The sequence below is a fragment of the Thermobia domestica genome, chromosome 11 (genome assembly GCF_964235325.1).
Source record: "Thermobia domestica chromosome 11, izTheDome1.hap1.1, whole genome shotgun sequence".
NCBI classification, from domain to species: Eukaryota; Metazoa; Arthropoda; class Insecta; order Zygentoma; family Lepismatidae; genus Thermobia; species Thermobia domestica.
In genome coordinates this window covers 201016983-201033655 of record NC_137464.1, presented here as the reverse complement: position 1 = coordinate 201033655, position 16673 = coordinate 201016983, and the positions used below count along the sequence as shown (strand labels likewise).

At 35.8% G+C, this 16673-nt stretch overlaps 1 protein-coding gene across 1 annotated transcript; it reads left to right on the top strand.

The window, feature by feature from the left end:
- Positions 1 to 11010: 11010 nt before the first annotated feature.
- LOC145665422 (protein GVQW3-like) lies at positions 11011 to 11400 on the top strand. Its single transcript, XM_081732728.1, has one exon. It carries the CDS (start codon positions 11011 to 11013, stop codon positions 11398 to 11400), a length of 390 nt encoding a protein of 129 aa, XP_081588854.1.
- The last annotated feature ends 5273 nt before the right edge of the window (positions 11401 to 16673 follow it).

Here is a 16673-nt window from a genome sequence, read left to right as displayed (position 1 = left end):
TGATAGAAGTTATTTGGGGGGATAGGAAGTGTTAAAAATTATTATGGGGGTAGATTAGAAGATATTTGGAAGCAGGGGTGCGCTATGTTATTGAGGGGCGGGGTTGAAAGTGCGCCAGAACATACATTTATCCCCTACTTATCTATATAGAGATCTGTTTTAAAACAGCTGCGAAGTAAGATATAGGATGGTTTGTGTGGCAGTCTCGGGTTCGAGTAATGTTTCTTGCGTGTTGGTTGGGACGCGATTTATAGATTTTTAAAGTATATGATGAAATGAATGTATAGTCCGGGCATAGATAGAAGAAACAGGGTGTCTAAAAAGAACACTGCGTTGTCAAAAATGAATAAATATATGAATAAAATGATAATATAAGTGAAATATAAATGTAGTATAGTAAAAGAGAATAGATGATAGGACACCCGTATAGTGTATACATGGGCCCAGTGTATTTTAGTCATATGTTGGTATATAGATGAAACGTAAATGCGTGGTGAGAATCGTTTCGAGTTCTGACCCCCACGCCGAGACATCACTCGACAAGGTAGGCGAGTGATATGTCAGAATATATTATTACTTCGTAGTTGAGTATGCTATAACAGTAGTATTTATTTATAACCATCTCGTCTGACAGCAGGGTAGAGATAGCATCATATAATGGCTAACTAAATGTAATTGCTCATCGATCATGATACCAAATATTTGGTGATTTGGGCTGTTGTGAATTATGTTTTCAGTCGGTTATGAAAGAGAAGATCCTATGACTCTGAGATTTTTTTTCTCACATTACGCTACTATACAGTGTTTGTTGAGTAAATAGGACAGACGAGGCAAATCAAATTAAATTAACCGCTACTAAAAAAATAGGTTCATCGCGTACCCGGACGTCGATCCCTGATCCTCTTAAGTATTTTCGTTTCTTTTCTCAGTTTAATTAGTTGATGGAAATTAAAGACGTCCCAGATTTTGGCATGTCTGCGCAGGGTAGCCATCGGTGATGTTTGGTCACTGAAATCACCGATCCAAAATTCATTTTATTTTATTTTTTTTTGGCAAATTACTAGTTAGGGATATTTTAGCTATTATTTTACTCTAGTTTCATTACTATTCTGGATTCTCTTAGTTTCCGAGAGGTGGGATGATGTTTTTGAAATTCTAAATTAGCGCCATCTCTAACCTTCTGGTGGATTCCGGGATCTGCAATGGCGTTGACCGGATACGGTGAGAGGTGGGATTTCCCTAAAGCCTTTGTCTTTCCGAAAATCCCATCGAGGGCACAGACTTGTTTCGTCTTTGCAGACATCTTTTTTCGGCTATTTATTTGGTAAGCCGAACCCCTTTTGGCATAAAAGAGAATATTTGATTATAGTATGTTGTATACGTAAATTCGACCACTTATCTTTCGTAGTTGTAGTGTTCAGTCTCCTCTCTTTTTACATATTCTTTCTACTCCTTCTCTAAAGATTTTTTTAAAAATTTTTCAACCTCAACCCCCCCCCCGATTTTGAAAGTATTAGATATCAATGAATTAATGTATAATTTTTTTTAACCGAAATGTTCAGCTGAGACTTCTCGAGACACGATTCGTTTGATGAAATAGTTAGGGACTGGGTTTACATTATATTTGACCCATCGCCGAAGTGAGTAACGATTCGGTACACCGTAAATCCCACCTTCATTCCTTTACCATTGTCCGTCTGGGATTCTCTTTTGATCCAGTGGTCACTTTCCATTTATTTGATTTCCGTGAATATTGTTGTAATCTTAGGCCCAAAGTTAAGTTAAAAATTGTTTGGTTCATACATGTTCATGTATTTATGAATATTGTGTGTTACGTGCCTGCCACAATATTTTTTTGTTTTATTTTATGACCTACTCTTGAAATACGATGTACATGTGTAAAATCTAAAATTTATAATCACGCGGTATATATAAATATAAAAAAGGGGAATTTTGATTCTCTGTACAATGTTGCAACCTTGAATATTTTGTTGGGGCTATTGAGTTATATGTGCGCGCGTTTATTGAATATATATATATATATATATATATATATATATATATATATATATATATATATGTGTGTGTGTGTGTGTGTGTGTGTGTGTCGAGATGTAACTATATATTAAATATGAATATATGAATAGAATGTTAAACTGAAATACCAAACGTTAAATTGATTGAAAGGATATATGTAAGGGCGCCGCATTTACCCCGAAAGCTAATTGGTTGCCGTGTTTTTTTTTAAGTAATTTCCCTGTGAATGTGGAGAGGTAGATGTTAAGAATACCGCCGCGTAATAATAAATATGTTTTTCCAATGAACGTAACTAGTAATTCTAAATGTAATATTGTTACTAACATGTATTGCGAAATAACGGCAGGTCTTAAACGTAACCTAAACTCATCAACCGGCTTAATTATTTGTTCGACGATGACAGGTTACTTGGAAAGTGTACCCTTACATCCCCCCCTTTACCTACCTATCCTGAATCCTAATTAGTGGTGTTTTCCTGGATCCCAGCCATCTTCATCCTAATACTTATGAAAATGTCGCTCCGAACTGGAATACTATATCAATTTTCTACATAATCAATCAAATGAAATGAAAGAATGTGTCCCGACAAAGAACAGGTAACGTAGATATGGTAAACTGACCAATTAGTAATCGGACCGACCCGAACGAAAATATACTAAGTGTGATATAAACAAAATTTCGTCTTTTAGAATCCCAAGGTGGGAAAACTATTGAAAATGTGAATGTGCGTATAAAGTTGTGTAGCATCTGCTCGATGAGCTATGCTTATGACTATGTATATACATATACATGAAAATGAAACAAAGTAGAGCGAAATAGTTGGACGCTATGAATAGTGCCTAATAGTTGTGATTTTAACGCTTCGTTTGATATATGCGTCAAGACGTATAAATACTATTTAAGATCTGACCTAGAAGGTAAAGACTCATCTTTTAGTTACTCACAAAAGTTTTCTTTTCTTTCCCCCTCGTTCATCGCTGTTAAATAAATAATGTAAGGGAAATATATTAGTGATTCATATTGTGAATTACCAATTTGTTTTACAATATCTAAAACGTCATATATGTGACAATATCATTTTTTTTCTCTTCGTCTGTGTAAACAAAATTATATATATATATTCATCTGCATCTAAAACGGTGCCATTGTATAATCCAAACAACGAATATATATATATATATATATATATATATATATATATATATATATATATATATATATATATATATATATATATATATATATATATATTTCAATGTATATGCTACTGACATAACAATTTGTGCTTTGAATTTCTTTTCTTTCTTTTAAATTAATGTAATAAATGTTGATGAAAATTGTAGTTAGATGGTTTACTTTGACTATAAACCTCAGTACCTATACACTGTCCTGTGTGAATGAGAGTGTGATTGGGTGATAAGTCTAGCTTTAAGTTGTAGTATTGATACGAATTTTTTACTGTACTAATATTGGTAATGTACGCTTAATAGTTTAAGATATGTGGTAGTTCACGACCAAGGTCATGAAGGACCAATACCTACTGGTTTAAATCTGCTCTGGGAGAGAAGCTAACATAGCAGGATGAGCCTGAATACGACGTTTTCTTTCAGATACATCGAAATTTATATCGACGCATAAAATATGAATATTACATTGATAACTTTGATTTTTTTTTCTTGGCTAATTTATATGTGTGGTCGATTTCAAAGTCTGAACTTTCAAGAATGGATATTAGTTGAGTACTTCGGAAACAGTGGATGAATTATTAAAAATTAAACTTTTTCACCGATCGGGGCTAGATTAGGATAACCCAATAGTCGTGGTTATCTGGGTCTAGGTCTGAGCTGTATGTATGAACATGTGTCTATATCTGAATACCTTAGTACTAAATCCTTACCCCATAGCACTTGAAGATAAACTCAGTTCAATAACCATCCATTTCCCTTATTCCTTTCCTCTTCTTTCCTACCTCTTTCTCCTACTTTCCTTGATTATTTTTTTCTTTTCCTTCTCCTATTTTTAACAAACTGAAAACGAGGCCGTGGCTGGGAGTGGTCGGTATTAACACGGTCAATAAATTGTTTGGATAGTTTTTTTTTTCTTCGGAAGTCCGATATGAAAATTAATCAGAAAATGAGCAATATACGGAAGGAATAGTAATAAGGTGATTTAGTCATGGTTTAACCTAGTGATAAACCTTTTTATGATTTTGGGGCCGCGGTGGCTCAGTGGTAGAGCGTTCCCCTCTGGTGCTTGGGGTCCCGGGTTCGATCCCAGCCCCCGCCAAGTGAACTTTGTGGTGGACAAACACCGTGTGCGTGGGTTTTCTCGGGGTTCTCCCGTTTCCTCCCACTTTCTTCATTCCACCATTTCATTCATTACTCATCATCACCGTCTCCTTTAGCCTAACCGGCATAACCGTGGGACGTAAAACTTAAAGATTTCATTTTTTTTTATGATTTTTTTTCTTTCCTTCCGCTAGCGACACCACCTCCCATCCACGCGAAGTTTATTTTATTTTATTATTATTTTTTTCGTTTTCATGGGCATAATTTTATAGTTTGAATTATATCTTGACGTCGAAATAAAATTACAATATGTAATGCAGAAAAGTCCATGCCTACGGGACAGCCCTTGCCTGAATACTATTACTTCAATATGCTTCTAGCATTGACGGACACAACTTCCTTTTTATTCTTTACAGATCTTGATTTTTATTTTATTTTGATGAAGTGATATCATATACTGTTTCAATGTGTAGAATGGTTGGGCATTTTGATTGTGATACTTTGTTCCGATATACATACACCGTACTATGTACAGCATCAGTACATTTACCCGACAATGACCAAGAAATTTCATCATGCGTCCCAGTGGCAAACTCTGTTGATTTTAGAAATGTTCTTCATCTTAGAAGTGGATTAAAGAAATGTACATCTTAGAAATATGTTGGTTTATGCTGTTTCTCGTACATTTGGTTCAGATGTGGTATTTAGGAAATATATAGTAAATATTATGAAGAGATACTTTCCCAGATTTGCCGCTAATAAGCATTCATTACAATTCAGGGGCGTAGCTCGGTTGAGGAAAGTGGGGACCTGGTGTAAACAAGCAGTTCCTAGCACCGAAAGTGGGTTCACCTGACATGTTGTTTACTAAAATTCTTTAACCCTGAAAGCACTATCTAGGGAGGTATCATTTGCCCAATAGGTTCGTTTCATTATTTTTTTATGTTATGGTGTTTCCTATGAGATTTTAAAATGTTTAATTTAAACGTAATGTTCACTTTTGTTCGTTTTATATTGTTTTTATTTTTATATATAAAATAAAATCATTCGTCATCACTAATTTATAGTAGGGTATCATAGCCATAGATATCAAAATCATAGAATTCTAATTCTTAATCCCAATCCTATTAGTAGTACTACTAGTAGTATATTTGAAGTGATATACCTTATTCAATCAATGACCTTGCTATGGTTAAGGTTGTAGAGAATGTACTAATAAAGAAACTATTATCATAGAAATAAAAAATGCAAGTCAATTTGTTTGAGCTTATATGGGTGTTAATGGTAAATAAATAAATAGAGAAACTCTACGTAAAAAAGCTCAAACACATCTACGCAATATGGGGGCCGCGGTGGCTCAGTGGTAGAGCGTTCACCTCTGGTTCTTGGAGTTCTGGGTTCGATCCCAGCCTCCGCCAAGTGAACTTTGTGGTGGATAAACACCGTATGCATGGGTTTTGTCGGGGTTCTCCCATTTCCTCCCACTTCTAACCGGCATAACCGTGGAACGTAAAACTTAAAGATTTCATTTTTTTACTGCTACGCAATACTAATAAATTCGCAACTATGTGCATCGACTTGGGTAAATCAGACAAAGAAAGACGATTATTAATTTACTCTGTTTTAACTATCTTACATGTTGAAGCGGCTTATTCATTAAATATTTTTATTTTGTATTTCATTATAAACGCTCTTCATTTACTGTATATCCCCTAAAAGCACAAAAGCTCGTATTTGCTACCTGAGATATCAAAGGAAGTAGAATAAAATTCGTGCCCGACTTTTCAAGTCATTGATCCATATATCTATTGAATTTTAAGTAACATTTTATTCTAAACTAATAACAAAGACTTTTAAAGTAGATCTAGTTACTTCACTTATTGTTACTTCACTATGTTACTAAATGGTTAATTACTTATTGTGGCACAGTATTGTTTGCAATACATAAGCATGCGTTACGGTACACTCTGAACTTCGGTTTTTCCTCGTGCTACATGCATACATTAACGTCCACTGATTTATATTTATCATGCTCTTGTAACCTTCGGTGTTTAAATAAGAGGCAGAAGTCACATTAAAAATGTAGAATTTGGACTGAAAAGAAATGTTGGCGAAAACAAAGATTTGTTACGCGTAGCATTACAGGAGGATCAAATTTGACCACAGCAAACCAAATATTGAACTTGCAAACTAAGATATGCATACGTGTCGCAAGTCTTATAGAACGACTTCGTCCGTATGTCTGTCTGTAAACAGATATGACAGCAGAAACAGTAAGAGATATCTAGCTGCGGACTTTTGCATTCGGCTCAGCCTCCCAGGAATGGTTTCATCTCCTCCTTTGACCCTCCATGATATAGATAGAAATGATAACAGATATCCACTAGCAGTTTTTTGCAAAAATAGATAAATAAATAAATAAAAACCAACGACTCAGGACAGCATGCCATTACCACACACAATATTATACGCAAACCGGAAATATTTGATATCTTCTAATACTTCCGATTTCAACATTTATTTTCTTAAGCAAAAGTACTCAGAGAAAGAGAGAAGTGTTTTTCCTTTTTCTTGCATTTGCAATCGATTCAATCTATTCTGTTTGCCCTGTATTCAAACCAGAAGTTGTAGAAATTGAACATTCTTGATTTCCACGTTCATCGCTGTAGAAAAAACAGTAATAAACAGCAAGAAACATATTATTTTTTTTAAATTGACAGAGTCTTTAAGGTAACACATCATCACCACCCACAATACTCTACCAAGTGATTTCAATTTACTAGTATTTTCCGTTTCATTACATACTTATATAGAACAAAATTGTATGAGATGGACAAAAAGCTTTTGAGACAGATTCGTCGTCCCAAGAATAAGTAATCTCGACTTTAGTTTCTGTCTTGAAACCTTAAGAGGTAAAAATCTACGATTCTTTGGGTTGTAGCAGGCCCGTGCTGGGATACCAACGAGGGCGGTGGACAAGTCTACTGAAAGGGCGCCGATACATACGCGAATATATATATATATATATATATATATATATATATATATATATATATATAGATCGGTACAATTTTGTATCGGAAGCACCAGAATTGTTTCAATAACGAAACTAGCTAAACTGTGAAAACATCAAAATCCTCTTTACTTGAGAAAAACTTTTTAGTTCCTGTAATAACATTTTCCTCAACCAAAATGAAACTGAATACATAAACAACTTAATATAGCTCTATATTCTATGGACACAGGATGTTCAATGCCGTTTTCACAAAAGCTATCCATTGACTTCTGTCCTTAGCTAACTTGATCTGATTTCTATTTTATATTCCTATCTCTGCGAGATCTATCTTAATATTGTCCTCCCATCTGCTCTCGGTCTTCCTAATGGTCATTGAAGTTCCAATTAAAACTTTGAAAACGCCTGCTTTCTTCTATTCTGGCTACATGACCTGCCCATCTGAGCCTCCTAGACTTGATGACTTTCACAGTGTTTGGTAAACCGAAAATTATCTAGTTTAAGCCATTCCCCATTCCCGTTCCTCATCGGTCTGAATATTCGTCTCAGGATCTTATTTTCAAATATCTTCAGTTTACGTTCTTCCCTCACAAGTGAACCTTACGTTTGGGTGAATCGAGTTGCTGACTGAGACACATATGAGAGAGTAGTACTAAATGTGGTCAGTATTTTAGTGAAGTTGTAGGTGCGAAGCTCCAGGGGTTTAGGAGATACAGCTACCAGAACATCACATGGAAGTACAGAATAGTCTTCATACAGTTGGAGGTAAAAGCTCTGTAAGACCTCTTGTAACGACAAAACGTGAATAACAAATATACGGGTACATATTAGGACTAGGGGAAGTCATATAATAAGGGTATACCTGACGGCGGCCATCTTGAAATCCTCCATTTTGAATTAAGGTTAAGTTTTTAAAATAGGAATAGGGTCATGTGATACATGATTTAAAGCGCAAATTTAATCAGAAGAACAATGGTGACGATAATTTTGATTTACGCGCAATTGGTAAAAAGTTAAAGGGGAATTAAATATTGTTGCAGCATATTAGCAAATTTTACCATAAATCCAACGTGTCACTGTTATGCGTTTTGTATAAAACTTTTGTCTGATTCAAAATGGCAGATTTGAACATGGCCGCCATCAAGGCTACTCTTACCATAGACCTAATATTTATCCACCTGCTTTTTATTTAATTATTATCATTAACACAAAATTTACAAGGTGGGGAAAAGGACTAATACATATGCCGCAACAATATTTAATTTCCCTGTAACTTTTTACCAACACCATCGTTCTTCTGATTAAATTTGCGCCTTATATCATGTATCACATGACCCTATTCCTATTTTAAAAACTTAACCTTAATTCAAAATGGCGGATTTCAAGATGGCCGCCGTCAAGTATACCCTTACTATATGACTTCCCCTAGTCCTAATATGTACCCATATATTTGTTATTCACCTTTTGTCGTTACAAGAGGTCTTACAGAACTTTTACCTCCAACTGTATGAAGACTATTCTGTACTTCCATGTGATGTTCTGGTAGCTGTATCTCCTAAACCCCTGGAGCTTCGCACCTACAACTTCACTGAAATACTGACCACATTTAGTACTACTTTTTCATATGTGTCTCAGTCAGCAACTCGATTCACCCAAACGTAAGGTTTACTTGTCAGAGTAAGCGACCATTTTTCGCAACCATACACAACAACATGCATTATTATCGTTTTATATATTTTAAGCTTCAAATTCTTCAACAGAATTGGCTATGGCAAAAGGTTTTTAACTGAATAATAACACGAAATCCCTGCCTTCAGTCGACATCAAATTTCTTCGTGATTATGGTTTTTGTCTCTTAATAATGATTCTAGATATTTGAAAGTATCCATTTGTCGAAAGTATTATTTGGTATTTTAACGCATCCATAATTTGCAGTATTATGATACAGGCCTGTATCCAGGGAGGCCGGGACCCAACTATATTTTTACTGGCGTTCCCCTAAAATTTTCCCGGTAGGCTTGCAAATGAACTACAATATGGTGATGAACAATTATATGATTGGATTTTTGTCCTGGCTACGGGCAAGTTACGATCCCAACGAACTTCCATGCATTTAGTTTTCTCTGCATTTACTTCTAATCTCTTATCCCTCTAAGCTTAATCAAGATTTCTGCATTTCTTTCTGTTGTTTTATCATCTCGTATTATATTTACCTCATCAGCATACGTCATAACCTGGTTAATACTATTCAGCTTTAGAACCTGATTGCTGTCTTTGATTTTCCTTATAGCGTACTCCAGAACAAAGTTAAATAATAATGGGGAACAACATATCTTGTTTCAGGCCATTCTCAACGTGAAAGCTAGTGAACAAGAATTTCTCTACTCGGATCTTACTTTGAAATTCATTTAAATATATCTTATTAACCACGCGTTAGGCGCGTACGTTTTGGTTGCACCATTACGCGCGTGGTTAACAAGAGTCACCCCCAGCTATTAAATTGTATCTAGAATAGGTAAAATCATCTTTAAATGAGGCTTCTTTAAATAAAATGTTAATCACAGGTTATAGTTTAGGTTGTACACTGTGTTGTATGGAATATAGCGAACTTTTGTTTCATGACTACTAAGCTGCTTCAAAGGATGTTACACAAATGTCTTTGAGATGTCCTTCACCCATCCACCTCTTGCATTTCAAGCACCCGTTCCTTTTAGTTTTGTCTCTTCCTCTTCCATAATCATGCCAACGTCCTCGGAAGCATGATAGTTCCTCAATGTTGACCGTTTCATCTTCCTCAATACTAAGTAACAGTAGGAGTCGACCCCTCTTCCAAATTTCAAATTTGGGGAATACAGCATAGGCGTTGTATACGAGGTTTAATCATTTCCCAGGTGATATCCATCAAAACATCCTTCGGGACAATTGAGGTGAACTGGTATTGAATTTCAGGATACAAACTGGATTAACTGCACATATCTTTAGAAGATCAAAATATTACACAATGGGCTATCTTGTTCCAACTCAGTGTTGTGGTCACTTGCACTCGAAGTGATAACTTTCATAATCTCTTTCATCAGGACATGCCTCCAATTCCTTCTCTTCCTCCTCAAGCCACTGCAGAATGAACGATTTGTCATCTCTGTCTTCAGGCGTTTTGACTTTACTTGCTACGTATATAGGCGCGCGGTTGAAAATTGTCACCAAAACATGCTGCTGGGCAGAGAATTAATTTCTTATAAACTGTACACAGTAAAGAGAAGTTTACTACTGCCGCCCCAACAAACATCAACAACTAACGTTCAGCTACTGAAAGGCATGACTCTGAATACCAACACACAGTGTTGAAAATTTGGGACAAAATCATTGGGTGACACCTGCCATCCACGCGTCTAATCTAGGGTTAATCTATTCGGTATTCCAAAGTCTATAAGAATGGTATATAATGTTTTCCTCCTTACCGAGTCGTCAGCCTTTCTAAAAATCAATAAATAATTCTTGCGCCGTGACAATGTACAGGGAGTCCATAAAGTCCTGCAGGAAAGTAAAACTCTATAATTTGGAAACCATTACGTTTAAGTGTATAAATTTTTGGGGTTGGAAGAAGGGAAGTTTAAAGTTTTGTTCTGGTCACAATGCTCGATGACGTTTGCGCTGGTAATCACGGGGCTTAAGATGGCGTCTATTAAAGAAAAGGCACAATGTGTTTTGTGGTTTGCAGAATTTAAATCTTGCGTTTCAGTGCAGAGAAAGTTCCAAACAACGTATGGGAAAACACCACCAGCAGAAGCAAATATCAAGAGGTGGTACGAGAAGTTCAAAGAAACGGGAAATGTGTCAGATTTACAACTCAGTGGAAGGCCAAGAACGAGTGACGATGTGATTTACACGTTGCAGGACAGCGTAGTCAGGAGTCCAATGAAGTCACTTAAGCGTAGGGCATTGGAACTGGGAATACAGAAGCCAACGTTACACAAGATCGTACGCAGGAATGTGAAGGTCCGGCCCTATGAGTTAAAATTTGTGCACGAGCTGACAAAGCAAGACTGTGACATGAGAATATAATTCTGTGAGTCAATGCTTACCCGCTTACAAGAAGATGGTGACCTTCTGTCTCGATTTCTGTTTTCAGATGAAGCCAAATTTCATGTGTCGGGAAAAGTGAACAAGCACAACTGCCAAATTGGGGGGGGGGAGGAATTCACGTGAATTCGAGGATCACAAGTGGGGTAGTCCCAAAGTCAATGTGTGGTGTGCTGTTTCAATGGACCACATTATCGGCCCTTTTTCCAATGGACCCACATCTTGGCCTACAAGTTCACCAGATTTATCGCCTTGTGATTACTGGCTGAGGGGACACGTGAAGACCAAGGTATATTCGCATAAGGCAGCTACCTGGACGATCTCAAGAACAAAATAACTGATGTGATTTTGAATATTCCAGACGAGCACCGCCAACACGCAACTCTTGGTTTCCCAAAAAGACTGCAAGAGTGTTTGGACGTGAAAGGTGCACAATTGGAGGTTTGACGATGAACCTTAACTAGCTGAAACAAAACTTTGAATCTTTCTGTAAGTACACCAAAAAGTATTTGCTAATACATTACGTAGTTTCATAGTTATACAGTTTTACTTTCCTGCAGGACTTTATGGACTCCCTGTATTCCCATTTGTTTTCGACTGTTAGTGGAATGGTAAATACCTGGTAAATAGTTGATCGATTTCACCTAAATCCGTACTCATAATCTCCAATTATTTCATTTACATATGGAGTTAATCTTTCTAATAGAATGTTTAGGAGGATTTATAGGATGACAGGAGAAAATTATCGATAATTATTTCAGATTTATTGCTTTGCTTGTGAATTGGAACAATGATTCTTTCAATTCCTCCTGGTTCTAGATAAAGAGAATAATTGCGTATCTTGTATCACAATTTCTCCCCTTCAGCTAATATTAAGTCAGCCAGAATTTCGTCTATACCCGGAAATTAATTTTAGCTTTTAAAGAGCACGTTCCTTTGTCCAAAAAATGTTGGAAGTTTTCCGCCAGATGATAACGAAATTTTGTGTAATTATTTCGTTCGGATTTTGTAGCCAATACTGTTTCGCTTGTTTCCTCTTCTCTGCTAGTTTAGAGCATTTCTGTTTGAACCATGGTTTGTCCCTACGTATTTCTGCATGCCCCAAGTTTTCTTTAGCTGACATTTTAATGTTATCTCTAATTTCAACCCAAGTATCCTGAGCACCAGTGCACTCCAAACCTTTTAAAACCGAGAATCTATTCGAAACTTCAATCTGGTATTCCTCTCTTACCTGGCTTTCCTCTAATTTCTTTAAATTAAATCTCTGCGTTTTCAGATACTGAATATTTCATTTATTCTACGATAGTTACCTTTCTTACTATCGCTGCTATCAGGTGGTAATCAGTATCACAGTCAGCTCCTCTGAATAACCTAACATCAGTTGTGTTAGACAGTTTTCTTCTGTCTACTAAAACGAAAACGATCAATTTGATTGTGTGTTTTTCTATATTGTAAATTCCAAGCATATTTATGAATGTCGCGATGTGGGAATTTTGTAATCTTCACAATAAGGTTTTTCGATGTTGCAAAGTTCATGAGTCTAACGCCGTTGTCACAACCTTCCTTATGCAGACTTTTATCCCAATAATCAGTTTGAAAACACCCTCTCGTCCTTCCTTGGCAATGAAATCCCCTAATTGAATTTTTATATGGTATTGGGGGAGTTGGTAAAATGCTCGTTCTTTTCCTTCGTAAAAACTGTATTTTATATCGTCATCCTTATTTTCTGTTGGGCCATGAACATTAAAAACAACATCACACCACCGACCCTTAAGAGAAGTAAAAGAAAATCTACCATTAACAAATTCAATCCATGTAATTGCTGATATTATTCGTTTCTGAACGGAAAACCCTGTTCCTAGTTGGTAATGTTTAATTTCTTCCCTGTAAAAGAACGTAAAATTTCCGGAGTTGACTACTCCATTTCTATCCCACCTATATACACCGTATATTCCTCATATCCTACTAGATTCATCTTCTTTATAGCTCACTCGTTACATATTTTATCTCGCCTGTCCTATAGAGACTTCTTATATTCCATGTTCCAAATCTCATGTCGATTTTACTTTGCTGAGTTCGTGCCAAATTATCAGTCCTGTCAACGTTTCTGCGAATGTATCTGAATAAGCCTTTTTTCTTTTCTTTAAAGGATGAGGTTGTTAGCCTCACACCAAATCTTCAAGCTGGAGAACCACCCCTTGTCGTATGTTCGCGACTATTTATTCAGTATATTCGCAGCCAACCTCTGTACCTAGAGAACTTCTCCTCAATCCGCAACCTGAGGATGCTCCATGCCATGGTGACAGGAACGCCACATTTCACGAAAATTAATAGCCATATTTTAGAAATACATTAGGCACTGATTATCCGAACACTGCTTTAAAACACACAGAAACAATCAATATGTGATGATATATGATTGCATAATAAGAGTGTGTAAGCTTTGATGCTGTAAAAATCGGAAATCAGAAACAGAGTCTAGTGTCAATGTGGCATTTCATGAATCCGTCATAAGTTTGACTGCCCGAACTCTTCTTGATTTCTCACAATGTTTTGTTTTATACATACGTAACTTTATACATATATTTGTAAGTGATTGTAGTCTTTACCATATTTCTGTCAATAGCAACTGTATGAATTTATAATACATAAGTGGTATACAGAAGAATAAAATTTAAAAAAGAAAAACATTTATCTATAATGTGATATTTCGCAGAGCACCTTACGTAGAAGGCACCTTGTACTCTACAAAGGTTCTTTATTAACAGTCACTATTTGAATTTATTATACAAACTTGGAATACAGAACAAATAAAATTAGTTTTCTATAATAAGATGTTTCGCAGGGCGCTTTATGTAAAGGGCGTACTGTACCCTTCACGGGCTCTTTACCATCAGTAACTGTATGCATTTATTATACCGACCTGTGGTATACAGAAGAATAAATAAAATCGTTCGCATTTGATGTCGTTACTCAAGGGCGCCTAATGTAAAGAAGGCACTACATCTTTCACGGTATCTTTACCAATAAAACTAAGAATTTATTACTAAAAACTTGACCATTATTTATACTGTGATATTTCGGAGGGCGCACCGGGACATGTCTCGGTGGGCCAGCATGGGCCTGGGTTGTAACACTATCCATACAATCGGTAAAGCAGAAGTACTTAGCGACAAATCGTTTCTTTTTTATTATGGATTCGTCTAAGAATATTTTACATCTCTGATTTTTCTTTTTTCTGCAGTCGGAAACGACAGCCATAATTAGCACATCCACCCTCAATATTGATCTCTTTCGAGTAAAAACAGTAAGATAAAAGCAAATAATGGCTTTTGATATCGATTCAGGTCCAAGGAACAGGTTCTATCTTTGATCTTATCCCCCTGTTACAACCAGTAGTTATAAAAGAACTTCTTGAAGTTTAAGCATTAGATTCGTATAGTTTTGAAGTCTATCTTAGTTTTACACTGTGGAACGAAATTCAGTTTTAGACACACACACGCACACACACATAATGTGTGTGTGTGTTATTATTAAAATAAAAACTAACATTAATAAACATTACATTGAAACGAATAATTTTTAAAAAAACTCTAATGCACTATGCAAAGAAAAAAGATGAAATTTGAAGAAGATGGTGAAATCCGATTTCCAGGGTTAAACAAGCTTAGTAAACACATTAATCTCTTTTCGGTGCAAGGAATTGTTTGGTGGCTTCGAGTTCCCACTTGCCTCTCTCGAACCATGCTCCTGCATTGCAATGAGCGCTTAAAACGACAAATCTTGAAATGGATTCTTCAAAATAATTACTGTATATTGGCTGAATATCACTTCAGATCCAAATTAATATGAACATCCCAAACTAACATATTTCGTTCTTTAATGCCCTTCTAAGATGTTGCACAAATGATTTTAAATTACAAATAGATAGCGTTTTTGGACTGGGACGTATGATGGAACGTTAATCGGTCACTTCTTTATCATTGTTGACTGTATGTACTAATACTATGCATAGTATATATCAGAAAAAAAAAACTAACTCTACCAAATTGTTTATCCATTCCACAGGATGGAAAGAAAACCTGATAAGGCTTCATTAAAACTCAGTATAAATAAAACTCAGTATATCTAAAGAAAAACAAATTAGTTGGTCTATCAATGCTAGAAGCAAAAGTGAAGTAATAGTATATAGGCCAGGTTTGTTTCCTACGCTTAATAGTTTCTGGATTACAGTTTATAATAGCATATTCTTTTTGATTTTAGACGTCAATCAAAACGTAAAATTATGTTCAAGTATTAAAATGTTGGAAAACAATAACAGTAATTTCAATTTCGATAAATAGAAACATACTGTATATTTGACAATATATAGTACTAGGAATAGTATATAGGAATGACGTAACGGGACAACAAACTTTGTGGGCCATGATCTAGAAGATCAAGAGCGTCAACCCCATGATCCTCCAGACAGGTGATCCGGACAGATGCATGAGCCGGAGATACCAGGTAGGTTCCGTAGACAAACCGCCATTGTTCGCATGGAAAGTACGTGTGAGGCTTCTAATACAATTCTAACAAATGTGATTCCTCTGTCATTGTCTTTCCAATAAATGTAACTTTCTTTCCAGCTTGTTGTTTGCGTCTGTGTGTTTCAGAGTTTGAACTGAAAGATAAGTTTTGCCGAGCTACAACGGAGATTTTTAAATTATTTGATATATAGATTATGTTGAAGAACCATGTATAGGAAGATTAATAATATTCCAATAATATTTCATATATTCATGACATCGTATGTTGATTAAGAAGTGTCGACCGAAGAAAGAAACAAGTAAATGTTAGAGCTCAACCATTAAGATCAATATGAAGTCAGCTATACAAGTCTGCAGTAATTCTCAAAAATCATATTTCGGCTTCTCAGCTTTCCTGGTCTGTTCGAGTCTGTCCTCATAAGACCGGGTCTAAGAAGCGAGACTCAGACACGTAAAAAATCGTGACTGAAGTGACCTATTGATCTATGACCCATTCCATCATTGCTACCTTGTAGTAGTAGCACTATATTTTAAATTTCTTTCTTCTTTTTTTTGGGGGGGGGGGAGTGAGCAATTCCGAAAGTACAGCCTACATAACAAACTGTTTATCTGAACTTGATAGTATTACTGCTGTTTTTCAGGATACAAAATGAAATATTTTTTTTGAAAGTTTATTTCTTAACATGTAATGTAAAAGAAGTCCCTTCTCAATAATCATTGTAGATG